This window comes from Enoplosus armatus, chromosome 16, assembly GCF_043641665.1.
Source record: "Enoplosus armatus isolate fEnoArm2 chromosome 16, fEnoArm2.hap1, whole genome shotgun sequence".
NCBI lineage: Eukaryota > Metazoa > Chordata > Actinopteri > Centrarchiformes > Enoplosidae > Enoplosus > Enoplosus armatus.
This window is the reverse complement of record NC_092195.1, coordinates 5,731,805-5,749,232: the sequence shown is the minus strand read 5'-3', so window position 1 is coordinate 5,749,232 and position 17,428 is coordinate 5,731,805. Positions and strand designations below refer to the sequence as shown.

The 17,428-nt window shown below is 43.5% G+C and overlaps 1 protein-coding gene across 2 annotated transcripts in view; it reads left to right on the top strand.

Moving 5' to 3' along the window:
- The first annotated feature begins 237 nt into the window (after window positions 1-237).
- The window catches only part of LOC139298786 (growth factor receptor-bound protein 10-like), a 31,643-nt gene continuing 14,452 nt past the window's right edge, over window positions 238-17,428 (top strand). Inside the window, exons 1-5 of one of the 2 annotated variants that reach the window (XM_070921553.1) lie at window positions 238-288; window positions 3,134-3,141; window positions 4,863-4,951; window positions 10,442-10,691; window positions 11,361-11,484. In XM_070921553.1, coding sequence (XP_070777654.1) covers window positions 238-288; window positions 3,134-3,141; window positions 4,863-4,951; window positions 10,442-10,691; window positions 11,361-11,484 — 522 coding nt within the window. Of the gene's footprint in view, window positions 289-3,133; window positions 3,142-4,857; window positions 4,952-10,441; window positions 10,692-11,360; window positions 11,485-17,428 lie in introns of both variants that reach the window. The other variant, XM_070921552.1, reaches the window with a different exon arrangement.

The window sequence follows — 17,428 nt, the reverse complement described above, 5'->3', positions numbered from 1 at the left end:
TTACTTAATTCACTTCTTTATTTGCGAGTTAGCTCATTACTTTTCTCTTTTTCCTTCATCATACAGTTCATTTAGTTTTCTTTAGTTTAGGCTTCGTTCAGTCAGTTTAGCGATCGGTGCTTTCTTTCCTCTTTGTCATTCAGTCTGTTCTCTGTGCCGTGTCCTTCCTTCATGTGCAGGAGCGCTGGTGAGACCAGAGGGTGTCATCCCCTACAGAGGGAACACTGACGCAACACCATGGCCTTAGCGGGATGCCCTGACTACTTCTTATGTCACTCAAACTACCAGGTAAATATTATGTGTGCTGTAGGTATGCGTGCCTGCCAGTGGTGGGTGGTAACGTACTAATCAAGAACATGTTACAGTAATGTTACACTACAATTAAGTCTTCATCAAACAGAAAAGCTCATGCAGGACTGTAGAACGTTTGTACTTTGGATCTTTTGACTTGTCATTCCAGGTCATTTATAACTTTAATGATGGCTCCGTTTCATTTAGCTTTGCCAGTCGTGAGAGGGCATACACAATACCAGTGCTTCCATTATCAATATAATTAGTTGCACCAGTGGTCAAAACGTCTCCTGATTCGTATACCACATCATCGATAAGCGAAATGCTTTGATTTCAGAGGTCCTCTCACAGCTCTGTTGTGGCCCCCTCCAACTCTTAAGAAAAGAAATGTGGTTCTTTAGCTCTGTGTTTACAAGCTAGTCCCTAACTTGGTCTGTCTGTTGTTTAGTTCTGGGCTTTTAGCAGTGGGTTCATTGTTGGTGAGAGCAGTGTGAAGTAAACGGTGAATTAATGGGCTGGAAAACCAAAACAATGAGCTAAAAGAGGCAAAACAGCTTCATAGAGCTGACGGGGACCGCAGGGTTGGTGATCATTTTCTGTGTGTCCGTCATTATGAGTGACACTGTTCATATTACACTGACTAATTACTTGCTAATATTTAAATATTGAACAGTGCAGCTTTAAGTTTGCTATTATCTTTAGGTTAGAAAGGGGTGTAGGTTTTGGCTTATTGATTAGGGAAAGACTGTAGTTACAATACTATACAAGTATAATGATACAAACCTCTCGGTGTGTATCAACATGTGTACAGTGGCTCTGTGAGTCTACTTGCTTCACAGTGAATGACTCCTGGCCTAGTTGGGTGAAATATGGCGTCTCTGCAACACAACAGCCCCACTTCCACTGTCCAACTCCTGCAGAATGAGCCCTTTGTTTTCCAGCTCGGACTTTCTCCTCTCCAACCCTCCAGCAACCTAAAGAATTTGGCTAAAGAGCATCGCGGAGGTCTATAAATAGAGCGCTAAACAAACAACAATAACAAGCTGTGGGCTTTGTTGTGTGACAGGCGTGAAAGCATAGAATTGATGGTATGACGTCTTCCTTGGACCGATGGGACGGTGGAGGTGACGTAGCCTCAGCTGCCTTATTCCTCTTAGTGGAGGTACAAAAATGCAGCTCCCTGCTAACCCCAACCGTGGGACTGCTGAGCCCCTGTTGAGCTGACATGAAGTTGGATTGGTTCATGTTAGCTTCCAGGAAAGGGTTTTGCACCAGTAAGACTGCAGTGAATAGTGAATTAAATCCCCATAGAAAACAACATTCCTCCACCCTGCATCTAGCAGAGAAAAAACAGAGTTTGATAGTTAGAGGGAGAGAAGTGGGTTACAACATTGCTGTGAGTGTGTGCGCATGTGTGTGTTTGTTATGTAAAGCTTGCCAGTTGACATGACACAGCATGGCACACACACACACACACACACACACACACACACACACACACACACATACACCCCATGGAGTCTCTCTGTAGGCAGTGACAGTAGGTGCAGTGTGTATAGATAAGGCGCAAATGAGCTCTCTTTTCTGCATACTTACATAACGCTATACATAACACCGGGTTTGGGAATCTGGGCAGCGTTCCAAGCCTGTCTCCGAAGTGTGTGTTTGTGTGTTTGTGTGTGTGTGTGTGTGTGTCTTAGTGAGAACTTTGGATCGGTGCCAGAGATGTCTCAGAGAAAGCAGCCAGCAACTCTTGCTTTCTCTCTCTCCTTTCCCTTCCATCTCCTCGTGTATGACTATGTATTTGTTCATGTGCATACACATGAACTGCAGAGCACTAAGAAACCACAGTCCACAGACTCGAAGCTCAGCTAAGTTATGACTTTAACCGGTCAGAGGAGCAGAATGAATGAAGCATTTAACCGATCCACTCCCCCGAACGACAGTCAGTATTTGTACCAACAGTCCTGAACATGTCCGGTCTGAGAACATGGACTACAGCGTTTTCTTGCTTTATGTTCTGACAGGTCAGAGGTCAGCGGCTGTGCGCAGTGCACGTAGTGTGCACGCTCAGTCTCGCGCTTGTGCTTTCGAGGAAGCGAAGAGAAAGTATGTTGAAATGCCTAGCTGTTTATGCTGTGGGCTATAGAGTGAAAGGGGAGCAGTCTGCTCATGATGAAGAGATATCAAGAGTAGTCATGACTATCCACGAGAGCAGCCCAAATATGTCAAGCTGATTGAAACTTCATACCTAAGAAGTTCCGCTGACTCCAAGAATCATGACGTTGGTCCAAATAAATGAATCCAGGATGAGAAATAACTCACTCAAACCCAAGAAAACTACAGGAGATGACTCTTTGACGACACTACAGCAGGACAGAGAGTCAAAGCAAGCAGTCCTGTGGAAGAAAAGAACAAGCAGGAGGAGGTAACATGTTCAAAGCCAGCACCCTTGAACAGGATCTCTTTGCTTTTTAAGAAATCTTTATTACATTTTTAACAAAGCAAATACACAGTAAAACAGCCAGATACATAAACACATATAACATACAGTGAAATATTACCAAAACATACAATGCAAATTATGAAGAGGTGTCCCAGTTCTTTCTGTCAATGTCCAGGATGTTCCATGGCACTTTGCACTCCCTCCAACACCCGCTGCACACTGTTCATTGACCTGTTACGGTTTTTAAGAGATGCCATTTGGAAGGAACTGTTCAAATGTGGTTTTTGCACAGACTGTAGTCGATCCACCAGAACATTCCATCCTAAAAGTATGTTTCATAAGGATATCTCTGAACATTTTGCCAAAGATACAAAAGCACCCCATTTGTCTCCCAAGAAAGACCAGTAGTGTCGGGTCCTCTCACAGAGAAATGGAGGTTTCATTAACCATCATTTCATTTCATCCCTGAAAACAAGGCATTTAACAAAACTGAAAACGGCTGAACATCAAGTTGAAGATAAAAAAAAAAAAAAGAATCACTAAACGATAGATTGGTTGAATGAGGCTCTTGTGAAACGTAAAACACAAGACTGGAGGACTGACTCACAAGCCATAAAACTTTCAAGAAGAAAGCTCCCTTCATGTACTGTACCACTTGAACTTTTAAGACCAGTAATATCAAGAATGTTGTTTTTAACTATTGGCTCATTGTGCTAAACAATCCACATCTGGAAAATGCTTTTACTGAAAAACCAATGGCTACTTTTAAGAAAGTGTCTTTTACATTTGTCCGTTTCTGTCACTTCAGTACCTAGTTGACCACTGAGGGGTCATCAGTGCACTCTCTTCATTTTGTAGAATCAGAGAAAGTGCATTATTGGCTGTTCACATTGAGGTTTTTATGGGGAACGTAGCTATTAAAGCTGACTCTTTTACTGCGCGAGCGCTGCTGAGGGGAGAGGATTTTCCCTGGGTTTACTTGTACCTATTAACACTGCTGCTACTGATATCTGTTACTAGAACTAGGACGCTGTCCTGACACAGTGTACACAATTACTCTGTCCAGGAAAAGGCAATCCCAAACCAGTGCAGTCTCTGTAATACAGCCTGACATATCTGGTATTTGTAAAGATTCACCTACCAGTGGATGCGCCAGAGTTTAAGAGGTTTGAACAGGAGTCCACTTTTCTGTGGATTCGGAGTAATGCTCATTGTTGTTTGCATGTTGGCTTGTATGTCTCTCACATGATGAGTAAGATATGCTGTGTATCAGAGGGAGTTTAGTGGACAAGTTGTATCTCTAGCTGGTCAGCTCTAGCTGAAGCCTGCAGACTTTCTCTGTCAGCCCACAGACCCTGCAGCCAAGTTGCCTTCCTTGGAAAGCTTTTGGCTGCTCTCAGAGCTATAAATCTTACTCTGGGCATTTATGGATGTTTTCGAAGCACAGAGGGGAGCTACGTGCGTGTGTGTATGTGCGTACATGCACAACAGGACCCCTGGCCACGAGCGGTTCCTGGAAGCAATGCTTCCGCGTTCTTCTTTTTCCTGGAAAAGGGAAGATTGAAAATTTGTTTGGCTTTTTTCCCTCCCTCTCTCCTCTGCTGCTTTCTTGCCTCGAGGCTGCTTCAAATTAGACAATGTGTGAGGAACTTGGCAGTGTGTGCGTGCATCTCCAGACGTGTGAGATTGTATAAGTGTGCCTGAGCTGGTATGTTTTTGCTCTAAAAATGATTGATCTGTTTTTTTTTTTTTAAAACACACAAATCAGTACCTGATGGGAGTTTCACATGTGAGCGGTTGAAACAACGAGTAAGTGTGCAAGTGTGTGTGCGTGGCTGACGGAGAGAGAGAGCGAGAGAGAGAGAGAGGCCAGGGGTCATAAAGTCACAGTGCCACAGGGTCAAAGTCTCACTGGTCTCTGAACTTGAGGCTTGATGTTCCTCGAGAGCAGAGGCATGAACCCACCCTTTGTCTGACCCTCTGAACTCTGTGAAAATAACACGTTGTCTTACCCTTCACTGACATATCTGACCTCTTAAACCCACTGCTTGGTTTTTACTGCATGGTCTATGCCTTTTAAAACAACAATCTTTCTCTTTTTCTGTCTTTTTATTTTACAGGAAAGCATGGACCGCACTTCCTCCCGCAGGCCTGAGGAGCTGATTGTTCCCGGCTTTCAGCGCTCAGCTAATCAAAATTTGCCACATCACCATGGTAACTCTCCTCTCCTCATCCAACCTATGTCAGCCATTATCAGGGATTTAAATCAGAACATGTGATATATTATCCCCAATCTCTTCTACTGTTTATGTTACGTAAAGATGGATGACACAGTTCTATGCGTATTTCACACATTTCCCCCTTTATACATTTCTTTATGGGATCTCTCCACAGCCAGAGCGTGTTTGCTGTTCCACTGAATGCTCTTCCTGTCTTCCTAGAACCCCCCCCCCCCCCCCTTCCCCTTTCCTCCTATCTCCATCTCCATCTAGGACATTGTCTCCCTTCATCACTGCAGGCTCTGCTCTCCAGATGGAGAGGTTATAGACCAGTGTTAAAATGCCCCCCCCCCCCTTTTTTTTTTAGTACTGCTCAGCACTTTCTACAACCCCCCCGCCCCCCCTCCTTCCAATACACACACGTGTTATTCTACTCCCAATATATTCCCAGAAATCCCTTCAGCCATCGTGGAAAATCTTGGGAATCCTTTTGGAAAGCGGCCAACTTGAGGAGGGGAGAGGTTGTAAATTCTCCCTCCCCCTTTTTTCTGCCCTGGGTTGGTGGTTCAGTGGATTGTCCGCTCTGCTGATGTGTGGTGGTCATGCTCGTGTGAGAGTAGTAAATATGGCTTCACATGAATAGGGTGAGTGGATGGGGTGTTTATATAGGCCTGTAGGTCACCCAGTGCCGGGCGGAGGGGAGTTTATAGGAAGTAGGCCATAGGTCTGTGGGGCAGGCGTGGAGATAGTAGAAGGTATGCCGGTTCATGGTTCATACTCAAATACAGGCTGTGACACAACAGACGATCCCAGAGTGATTAGAGGAGGTTTTCTACAGTCGCACAGCTCCATTTTAGACCGAATACATTATCTGTTCATTTGAATGCCACTTTGTAGCATTTCTGAGCCCATTATTGTCGGTTCCGTACAGCCTTTTTCTTATTCTCAGACATAATTATCAAAGCTTAGATGACATAATGTCAAGTTGTGTCAGAAGCAATGGAGTCTAATAGCCTACAAAATGTGTTTAGTGATGTAAAACATCTGCTTTGGTAGGTCAGTCCATCAGAATGAAATGCCAGGACAAAAGAAGAAGAAATTGTGACTTTTTTTTTCTTACATTTAAGGGGTAAATATACTCATTTGTCCAGCGACTGAAGCCTCAGTATACCAGAATGCAGTGCAGTAAACGTGCCTTTTTACAACTGGAAAGACTTTTGCACTAACATGATTGCAGCAATTGCATATGCACTTTGTGGTAGTTGTGGATGTAATTGTGGGAAATGGAAAAGCACCAAATGAAGTAGAAAAAAAAGGAAAAGTAAATTACAATCTTGTATCATAAATAAATCATAGACTGCACTGCATTAACTCACAAACAGTTGATACCAACAAGCGTAAGAGTAGCTGAGGGTATTACCTTAAAGTCAGAGACACCCAGATTTTACAGTGTCCTTTTTATGCAAACACCAATGTACTGTAGGTTTGTGTACAGTTCAAATATTTAGCTCTGTTGATAACATGCATCACTGAGCAAGAGTTAGTTCTTCTATCTGGCAACGAGAGGGATTATAAGAGTTGTGTGGAATAAAGCACTCATTTTACTGATGAAAATAAGAAGATATAGGCTATATCTGAATAAATGAAGGAATAAGATTACTTCAGTGTAAAAGCAAGAGTCAAAGACACTCAGCCAGTGTGGCTCTACAGAGAAACATCGCATCACCCTCACTGACAGACGTGCTGTATATTTAGATCATGCCTGGCTCAGGTTACATGCCCTTCATTTATGCTAGGCCTGTCTTTTTGATGATCCGATGACACGTGTCTCGATACATGCCACGGTGTTGACTGCGTGCAAGCCAGCCAATATACTCTACCTGATTTTAATGATTATTATGAAGCCTCTTATCTGTTTTGTGAGTTTCCCTGCTTCACTTCAGTGGAGCTGCTCAGTGTAGCTACAGACTTCTGCTGGTTATTGCTAAAAGTTTAGTAACTTGCATCTCAGTATGCTGATTGTTAAGAGAGGAAAGCGCTACTCGTTCACTTTTCCCACCCACATTTTCACATCATGTGAGGTGATTGAAATCTGAGACCTCACTAGTTCCACTTTAACTTTAATGTCCATAAGGAAAACATGTACTCTCCTGCAATGGGAATACACTGACATCAAAATATGTGATCGCAGTGCAATATAAAAGGATTTGTTGTGGCTGATACATTGTATGTATAAAACCATAGCAAAAAGAGTACTTCTGCAAAATGTACCAAAGTTAATTTTAATGTTGAGTATTTTCATTGCATATAAAGGAGCTCAATTGCACTTTGCCCTTGAAAACCTGAACGTCCAGCCCTCTTCTCTGACCTCTAGACTGCCGTCAGAGATCGATGATTGCAGGTTGTCGTGGCCAGGGACAGAGAGCTCTCATTCAGTGTATTCTGGGATCTTAGAGGAATGAATTGGCCGTGGTTGTATGGTAGGTCGTCAGATGCGAGCCAGAGTATTGCTGCAGCAGTTCATCTACATTCAAAGTCGCAGTTAGTTAGAAGAGAGGGAGGAGAAGACATTTTCATGCTATATGTCCTCTGGCTTCCCCGACTGAAGCCAGCAGTGCAGCGTGGGCCAAGCCAGCAACGGGAGAAGGGAGAGGAATGCCAATGATACCATCATTATCCCCCTAAAGCTGCACTGGGCTACATTTTTATGTAAAGCTCCAGCCAGCTTATCAGCCTTAATCACAAAGTGGTGCTGCAACAGAGAAGAGCTGCAGGAGAAAACCTTCCAATTCCCAAAATGAAGATGATGGAGGGTATTTTTGGCCTTAATGAAATATTGGTTTTAAGTGTAGCCCCACAAGGAAATCTTGTCTGTGCATAGAAAGTGACAAATGTGAAGTCTGTGGCTTGTCCAGAGAAAGCAGGACTTGCCAAGGACAACTGAACCACTGATTCTTCCCTAACTCCTCTGCTCTCAGAGCTTATGTTTATTTTTTTAAAGTAACTCCCACAAATCCGTCTTGATCGAGAGCTCTTACCATCTCAAACTGAATAGCTGTTTTCAGTCAAAAAAAGATCTTTTAGTATTTCGGGGGGAGGAAATTACCTTAAATGGGCCGCTTAGGTGTGACCTGATGATGGCACTGGATGAAAAGTCAGAGAATCACAAAGCTGCGATGTTGCCATCCCGACAGCTGTGCTGCTAGTGTGGCTATAGGGCACTTGTCGACTTTCAGTACCATCCCCGAATGTGGTTTTTACTGTTCCACATTCATCTTTTTATCCTTTCTTGAATAACACAAGGTATAAATCTTAAGCCCAACACTCTGAGCAATAACAAGAGTCAGTGGGGCAGCAAGGAAGAAGAAGCTGTGGGTGCCTAGTTGTGCGCCACCGCTCTCCCCATAGGAAAACAATGGCACAGCCAGCGCAGAGCGGTTTCATCGCTGATCATGTGTGGGACCCTTAACACCTGTTTCCTACTATAACAAGTCAAAATGTCTTTGAAAAATCTTTTTCAACTGTGTATGCCCCTCCATCCCATGTCCCCCCAACCCGTGTCTCACTCATGAACCCTGGCATCACATGACCTTGTGTCCCAGACTGTCCTTTCTTTATGCGAATGTGTGTGTATGTGTGTCATGCATACCTCTTTGTGATCTGAGATCAGACGGGCCGACTCCTGCTGTTTTTGTACAGTGGCTTCTTTTCCGCTCGGTTGGCTCTGTGTGTGTGTGTGTGTGTGTGTGTGTGTGTGTGTGTGTGTGTGTGTGTGTGTGTGTGTGTGTGTGTGTGTGTGTGTGTGTGTGTGTGTGTGATGTGCTTTTTCTTTTAATTCTCCTGTATAATTATATACACATGCTCATCAGCACTGCATAGCATACATGGTGTCCTAGGCTGTGTGTGTGTGTGTGTGTGTGTGTGTGTTTGCGTGTGTGTTTGCGTGTGTTTTGGTGCCCCACTTTGTCCTGATCATTTGGCCACCATATGTCATGAACAGGCCGGGGAGCGTTCCCTGAGTGCTGTAATTTCTTCCTACAGGAATGTCAGGAATTCGGTGTGGGGTGTTTGGGTGGGACTCACATAGGACCAAAGGGCTTTGGACACACACATACAGAAACACATGGAAACTTACCGCACTTGTGAGGACATTTAATGGACATGTAAAGTCTTATTTAGTCTTAAATATTTCACTTATTCCTAGAGAAAATACTTTTCTCTAGGCCTGGGAAATGGTAATTAATGTGCAGTCTGCAAGTTTAACTCCATTTGTCCCTGAAGGACAATTGGTTTTGCTGTATTAAGTACTGTTAAAAAGTGATTCAACGCTGAAGGAAAAAAAAAAAGGAGTGAATGAACAGCATGTCATCAAACACTTGGGGTAGCTTCCACTAGGCCTTCCAAATCCTGGACTGACTTCAGTTAATTGATAACAGGGCAGGTTAAAAGACTTTGGTTCGCTTGGTTGTTCATTCTGCAGGTGACTGTTGTTCCCAACTTCCAGTGCTTGATAGACATCTCAGCCCCTTGAATGACAGGTTTCACATAATCTGACCAATGGCAAGCTAGTGAGTTAGTCTACTACATAGCAATTGGAAGAGATCCAAGCCAAAGTGAAATCCAACATGAGGAATGAAACTTCAAAACAAGGCTGCTCTCTCTCTCTCTCTCTCTCTCTCTCTCTCTCTCTCTCTCTCTCTCTCTCTCTCTCTCTCTCCCTCTCCCTCTCCCTCTCCCTCTCCCTCTCTCTCTCTCTCTCTCTCTCTCTCTCTCTCTCTCTCCCTCTCTCATGCACGATGGTTCAGGGCCACTTTGCTTCTGGCAATATTTCACCTTTCACCGTGTTAAATTGCAACTAATTAAAGGTGCTAGTCAGAATGCTGTGGCATTGTCTCAGTATGTACAGTAGGAGTGGGACAAAGGGTCAAAACACTGAGCTGTGTGTTCAAAGTAAAGCATGATGTCTGGTCACCTTTTATGGCCCATAAAGCAAAGTTTTCACCCTAAACAGGATTCCTTTAATAATCATTTCTGACAAATTGGCTTCCAGAGTATTTATTCTTTTAAATGCAGAAATAGAATAGAATAGAATTTCCATAACCAGACTTCATAGTTGGCCTTGTTTTACTTTTATTAAGCCTTTCATATCAGCTGCAAAGACGACTGAGAGAAAACATGAGTGTGTAATCACTCTGGTTCCTCTATAGCTCTGTTTCATTCATCACTAAACTTGGCTGCTACAGTTGAACTAGACAGATTCACTAACGTTTAATCTCATTCGCAGAGAGCGCGCTGCCACGACAGTCTGTGAAGGATGATTTTTAATGACTATCAGCTGGTTGTAGATGGTTTCACAATTATCTCTCAAACACTGCTACCGACTGAGGCGACACTTGGCGGATGTTTGCTGTCCTGCAACTTTTACTGTCACCGCCACTCACTTTCTTCTTCCGCTCTTCGCCACCTCTCCCACCTCACCGTCCAGACGATGATGTGGACCTGGAGCAGCTGGTGAATGACATGAACTCCTCCATGGAGAGCGTGTACTCTACGCAAGCAGACACGGCGCTGCTCCTGAACAACGGCCACATGCACACTCCACACCACCACCACGTGCACCCTGCCTACCCGGGACACGGCCAGGCCCACCGTCGCAACACCCAGCCCCTGCACCCTTCCTCCCCATCCAGGGAGAGGCTGCGGCACTCTCAGCCCATGCACATCCAGGCCGTCAGGTAGACACACATAACCTGCCCCCTGCATTGATTTCACTGTTTTATGTTAAGATAAAGACAGCTGGAAGAATGACAATATGTATAAAAAAACAAGACAGGATTGCCAGAGGAAGAACACTTCTGTTTGTCTTGTGTGTTTTTGTTGGTTTGTTTGCATTAGAGCTCTAAATATTAATTCTTTGCAAGCAAGCTGCTTCCAGCTGTCATCTCTACTCACCAACATATAAGATGGGGGGCATCGATTGCACAGAATGGTTGAAATACAGATCTTGTTGCTAAATCCAGTTGGAAAATGTAAATAAAGACAGTAAGACACTCTTTGAAAATCAGATTGATTAGAAATGTGTGATCATTCTTGTTAATGTTTCCCTAATCGCCATGTTATTGTCAAGTGTCATTATCTGAAAGCACAAGGCAACAAATCAATTTGAGCCTTTGGTGGCTTCTATTAATTTGTGTGAATAAATGTGATAATTTTACATTGTAGCAGCAGAAACGATAGGAAAAAAGGTCAACAAAAAACAAGAGAGTTTTGGCCATGAATACTTTGCTTTGATCAAAGGTCAAAGGTAAAATGGATGTTTAAGTCTAATATATGATGTGTGCCATACCTTGTCTTTCCCTGGTCAGCCAGGACAGTGACACAAGTGTGTGTGTCTCCCTCTGCAGGTGCCTGCAGGAAGAGCAGCTGCTGCGTCCAGCCTCCCTTCCGGCCATCCCCAACCCTTTCCCTGAGCTCTGCAGCCCAGCAGGCTCCCCCGTTCTCAGCCCCATACCGGCCTCCGACAACCACGTGAGTACACGTTACACCACCTCACCTGCACTTGTACACACTCATTCAATTGATAGAAATGACTTCACCAACTTTCTAACAAATTTTAACTGTTAATAATTACATGGACGTGACAACACGTGAAGAAAGGAGAAAATAAATGCACATGGCTCATTATTTTGTTATTTGTATTATTTTACATTTTTGAAGTTGTTACAGGTCAATACCAATATGTTCAATATTATAGACTCTTCATTGTCCTTTACTTGACCACTATCACAAGAGAGTGTGTGTGTGTGTGTGTGTGTGTGTGTGTGTGTGTGTGTTATGTTCAGGTCAGAGCAGCATGTGTTGACTTTGGCTGCGGACAGCCTTTCCCTTTCCTTCCATTACACAACAGCTCACCCTGGGTTATCTGACTGTGTGTGTGTGTGTGTGTGTGTGTGTTATTGTGGAAGCATCATTATCAATCACATGAACACACACACACAGACACACACACATGCAGAGTGACAGACATGTTTTGCAGTGGAAGGAGGTGAGCAATGTCTCCTGGATGCTGCAGACAGAGTGCAGACTTCCGTAGCGGAGATGGGAATACAGCTGGGAACGTCTACAGGTCGGATCTCTCTGAACCTTCTGAATCCGACAGGCGCCCATTTCCGGTTCACACGCTTCAACCCTGGCTCTTAGCGTCACCGTGTGTGTGTGTGTGTGTGTGTGTGTGTGTGTGTCATAGCCTTGCCCTTCCTTCCCCCGGGAGAGCCTCCTCTCCCAGGAATGTTCCATCCCTCTAAAAGATGTTTTCAGGATGCCCACCCTGAACAATAAAAGCTATTTTAGATGCTCACTCTTTTCTTGCGCTCTCATCCACACACACTCACACACACATGCACAGGTGGCATTATTCTGTTCACACACACACACACACACACACACACACACACATGTGATACGGCCAAGCATTAGTTTTGCATTTCGTTGACATCATTCTCACAAGGTCTGGAGTCAGAGAGCAAGTTTGCAGTTTGTACAAAGGACCTTTTGTGTATGTTTGAGTCTGCAAGTTACATCATGTCTCTTTCCCAGGACATCTTCATTTTGTCCAGTTTAGTTAATTTCACTATTGTCTTGTGTATCTAAAGATGCAAATAATCAGTCAGTACTAGTTATAGAGAGGAAATACATATGAATCTTATGGTAACCTGTGTATTTAGATACGTTTACCTGCAGTTTTGGTGTGGGATTTTCTTAACGCTGCTTTGCATTTGCTTTGTATCTGATATTGATGACTCATTCCTGCTTTAATTTTTCAAACAGATTATGGGTCAGAGGTCTGGCAGCATTTTGCTGCTTCTTAACTGCATTTTTCATGGCATGTCATCAGGTTGGAGTAGGCAGGAAATTCTTCAAGACTGCGCAATGGCACGAAAACAGGAAGATGGGTAGTATTCTTCCAGCGTGAATGGCGATACAGCTTGAGCGGGAAGGAGTAAAAGGCACATGGAAAAATCTCTTCCAACATTCCATCATGTTTATCATAGTCAGCAAAAGAGAAAAACCTTTTGGCTGAAGAAGCAGAGGAGGTGGCTGGGAGACTGATAAATGTGTGACTGGAGGTGATGGGGATCATGGGGAATGAAAACCATGATGATAACACATTAAAACTAAGGTGGTGAACATGGTAAACTTTATACCTGCTAAATATCAGCATGTTAGCATGGATGTAGACTTTTAGTCTAGTTTAACAATCTTGTGACTGTAACATCTTCCTAAACCAGCCCCAGTATTAACTGGCCTCCTTCAGTGGATGCATGTGGAACCACCATGTACTTTAATCCGCTCTAATGCTTAAAATGAGCCATGGCTAGTCTTGGGCTGATTGAATGAAACCTTCACTGATCATATCACTTAAGGTCAGCAAGACCAGCGGAAGACTGGCCACGGTGTAGCCTTTAGCTCCAGACATCACTGCTTCTGTTGTCATGCTATGTTGTGTAATGTCATATGTAAGCTAACAGAAAGGCTTACATATGCTAGTGAAGGTGAAGGTGTTTGAGTACCTGTATGTGTGCCGGTCACTGTAGTAATCATGTCTGAAGAGCGTTGAGGATGTCTAACACAACAATGCAGACGAGACTCTCGGACGTGCCGTGCGTTGGTCTGCAGACATAGTTGCATTGTATTTGCATTGGCATGGTTTTATCATAGGATCTCTCTCCCTCCAGCAGTAGAGTTGGAATCTGAACATTCTTCGCTAAGCTTCACTCTTTTTCAAAGGGATACACAGCTTATATTATGAGCCAGTAAAACTGTATGTGCGTGACATGACAGGTTTATGGCCTGCGTTGCCTTTGATAGCATAAATTGATTCGCCCTCAGGGTATCGTGAACAGGCTACCATGAACAGATAACATGACGCTGCATCTCCATCAGATTTTAGAAACAAGTTTAGGGGAATACCCATCTCATGGTAAATCCCATTTATCTCTTTACACTGGGTCTAGTAGCTGCTAATGCCAAAGCTAGTTCAGTAGTCTGACTGTTGTTAATGCTGAACTCTGATAATAGCCGTTTCCCACGCAAGTTGTGGCAGTCTTACGCCATACGCCGGCTTTCACAAGGATTTGGTTGGATCCTGTCTGTCATCATTGGGCGAATGGGTTTGCTTTGGCATCATGACTGCGGCTGTAACGCAACTCCTGTTTTAATTTGCGGCCAGAGATGCGGCATTACTAACATCAGGGATGGCAGGGGGCCCCAGTTGTTAGAGACCATCTCTCAGGCAAAGAACTCGGGTTCAAGCCCCCTGTGTTGGCATGCATCCACCCTGCTGAAGTAGCTTTGAGCAAGACACTGAACCCCTTCCAGCTCTGGGTTCACTGCTCTTCAGATGACCCTGACCTCTGACCTCCCTGTGGAAAAAGGCAAGAGAAAAGAGGGTTTTAATGAAAAAAGGGGATGTGAAGAAGTCAGTTTCTCATGGTTTGTTATTCAGTGCATGGTCTGAATGCTGAAATATTTCGTGCTTGTGAAATCTTACAAAACTTTAAAGCAGATAATGGACAAAGAGGAATCATACTTTGGTGCTGTCTATAGTCTGATCAATTGGGTTATTTTCTAGCCATGCCGCTGGCTCTAGAGATGGCAATGTGGGTGGGTTTGGCCAGTCCACCACTTTGGTCCAGACTAAAATATCTAAATATTTATGAATTGTGATGATTTTTTGTACAGACATTCACGGTCCCCAGGGGGTGAATCCTGTTGGTTTTAGTGTTCCACGGACTTTTCCTCTAGCACCACCATGAGGTTGGTACAGACGTTAATGGTGATCAGAGGATGAATTGGAATCATTTTTGTGATTCCCTGACTTTTCATCTAGCGCCGAGTTCAAAATCTTAATTTGTCCAGTGCTCTGATATATGACCAGATACCATGAATGACATTTCCATCAGCTTCAGCTGTACTTTATGTTTTGTGCTAATTAGAAAATGCATGCTAACACACCAAATAAAGAGGGTGAACATGGTAAATATTATAGCTGACAAAGATGTTGACATTGTGCTTGTGCACATGTTAGTATTCTGATTTTAGCATTTAGCTCAATGCATAAAGTTTTAATAGCTGATTACAAAAGTTGACAATACCTCCAAGCAAATTTTTAAATATTTGTTTTTTTTATGATCTCTATATATACTGGCTATATAATGGCTATATATACTGCAGCAGTATCATAAAAACAAATTTAAGACTGAAGCTCTGAGTCACACACTCTGTGTTTAGGACTCCTACCTCCCCCTCTGTCTGTGGTCAGCTGATGTACTTCTGCACGCAATGGTCTGCTGACCCACTGCAATCAGATCAGGTGCATGTACGTGTGTGTACGTGTGCGTGCGTGTGTGTGTGTGTGTGTAAAGATGGCAGTGAAAGCCTGTTCAACAGAGTAAGCTTATAATGGCATGGATATATAAACTCTATTGTTGGGTTGACACTGGGTCAATGTAGATCAAGATGTTTCATGTTAAATTGAATGTAAAGTCTGAGTACATGTCTCAATAGGAGTGTGCATGTGTGTGTGTATGTTATGAAGATTTACCTGACTTTTGCCAAGAAGCAAATGTTTTACATGCCGTGGCTATGTGATGACGTAACTTCGTAATTTCTCAGGGAACATTCTTTGACACACACACACACACGTTTGAATGTGTTGTTGGAGGATTACATGTGTCATTACTGTCAAACTAGAACTTTAAGGGATCCCAGAACTCAGTTGTTAGTGCACAATCTCCAGATGAACTCTTGTTTGAGGTCATTTTCTCCCAGTTTTGGAGCCAGAAATTCTGATTGTCAGCATCTGATTGCAACACTGATGGAACCATGTTTAAAATGAAGCTTTTGAAATGGACATAAGATTAGATTTTAATTCCTGAAGAGGGAGAGTACACACATTCTCTGTGTCTTGGGATTCCATCAAATCAGATCAATGATATCCTGTACACGGCCAAACTATGCAGCAGGCATTCATTTTGCTGTTGAATTGGCGATGGAGAGTTTTGTGTTTCCTGCTCAGACAAATTAGATGATGTGTGGATGGGATCACAGTGTAAATGTTTCTGCCAAATATTCCCAAGTTTGTTTTTTTACATATTAATATCTGCCAAAATTTGATTTATGATTTCAGGGTTTAGCCAACGCCCACATGACTTTATTTAGTAAAACCTTTGGGTGGTACTTACATGCGAAGGGATTCTTAGAACTGACTGGTAGACGTCTATCAGTTAGTCAAAAGCTTTCTGTCTGTGTACACATGTATCTGTGTGTGTGTGTGTGTGTGTGTGTGTGTGTGACAGTGCCGTGTCAGTGTTGGGTCGGGGGGAGGCGGGGAGGTGAGCCACTCAGTGAGGCTTTGTGGTGGCGCTCCAGTGAGGTGAAATTGAGTTTGGCCTGTCTGCAGAGCTAATCAGCTCTGTCTGGCCTGAAACCCGACCACTCACAGACATGAAAGACGACTGATGCTGTAATAGACCTGGGTGGGAAGTCACCACCAACCAGCATTCAAATGCTGACATTAGTGATGGGTGTGTTGGTCTACAATTGGAGCCTCCACCAGACAGCCAGCTATCATTCGGAGGTTTGTAGCAGCTGGGAGTGTAATTCCTACAATTGCAGGATAATATAAGAATTGGCTGTTAATTTAACATCTTTAGCCATTTAACACCTGCTTAGGAAGAGAGTTACACCATTTATAATAGACGAATTGCGTTTTAGCCTTTTTCAGATCATTGTTTTGGTTTTATGGCCCGCAACTTTACTTTCACTGGTCTGATTAGTGTCATTTCCAGCCACAGCAGGCAGCTGTTTCCAACAAAAAGTTCTGATAATCCAACTGAACACTACCTGCCCAGCACAAAGCTGCAGACAGACAGACAACGACGAGCTGGTGAACATAGTGGAGCATTTAGCAGCTAAAGAGCCAGATATATTTCTCTGCAAAACAGTGCTAAAGAGGGAGTGAGTCATCAGGTGGCCAGAAACATGACAGTAGTTCCTAATGTTGCTTCATACCTGCTGGATGTGTAAATAGGCAACATGTCCGCTAACACAATCGTCATATGAGCTTCATAAGGCACCAGTAAACATGTCTCCTACAGATGGTGAAGTCCCTAACTGGGTCTTTCAGCACCAAGTCTGTGTGACCATATGTTGAATCCTGGTCTAGTCGATGTGATTGTGAGCGCTGGAATGTCGCAGTGAGATGTATCACTTCCTGTAGTTCAGGGACGTCTATGTGTCCATCACACACACTACTTCAGACATCAACTTGCCTGTTTTTATCATGGGGACAAATACCACCCCTATTATGACCTATCATCATGCATGCTAGTGTGTAATGATCAGCCAGAATCACATCATTATTTTCATAATTTGAAGCACTATGTTCATAATGTACATGACTGCAGTTTTT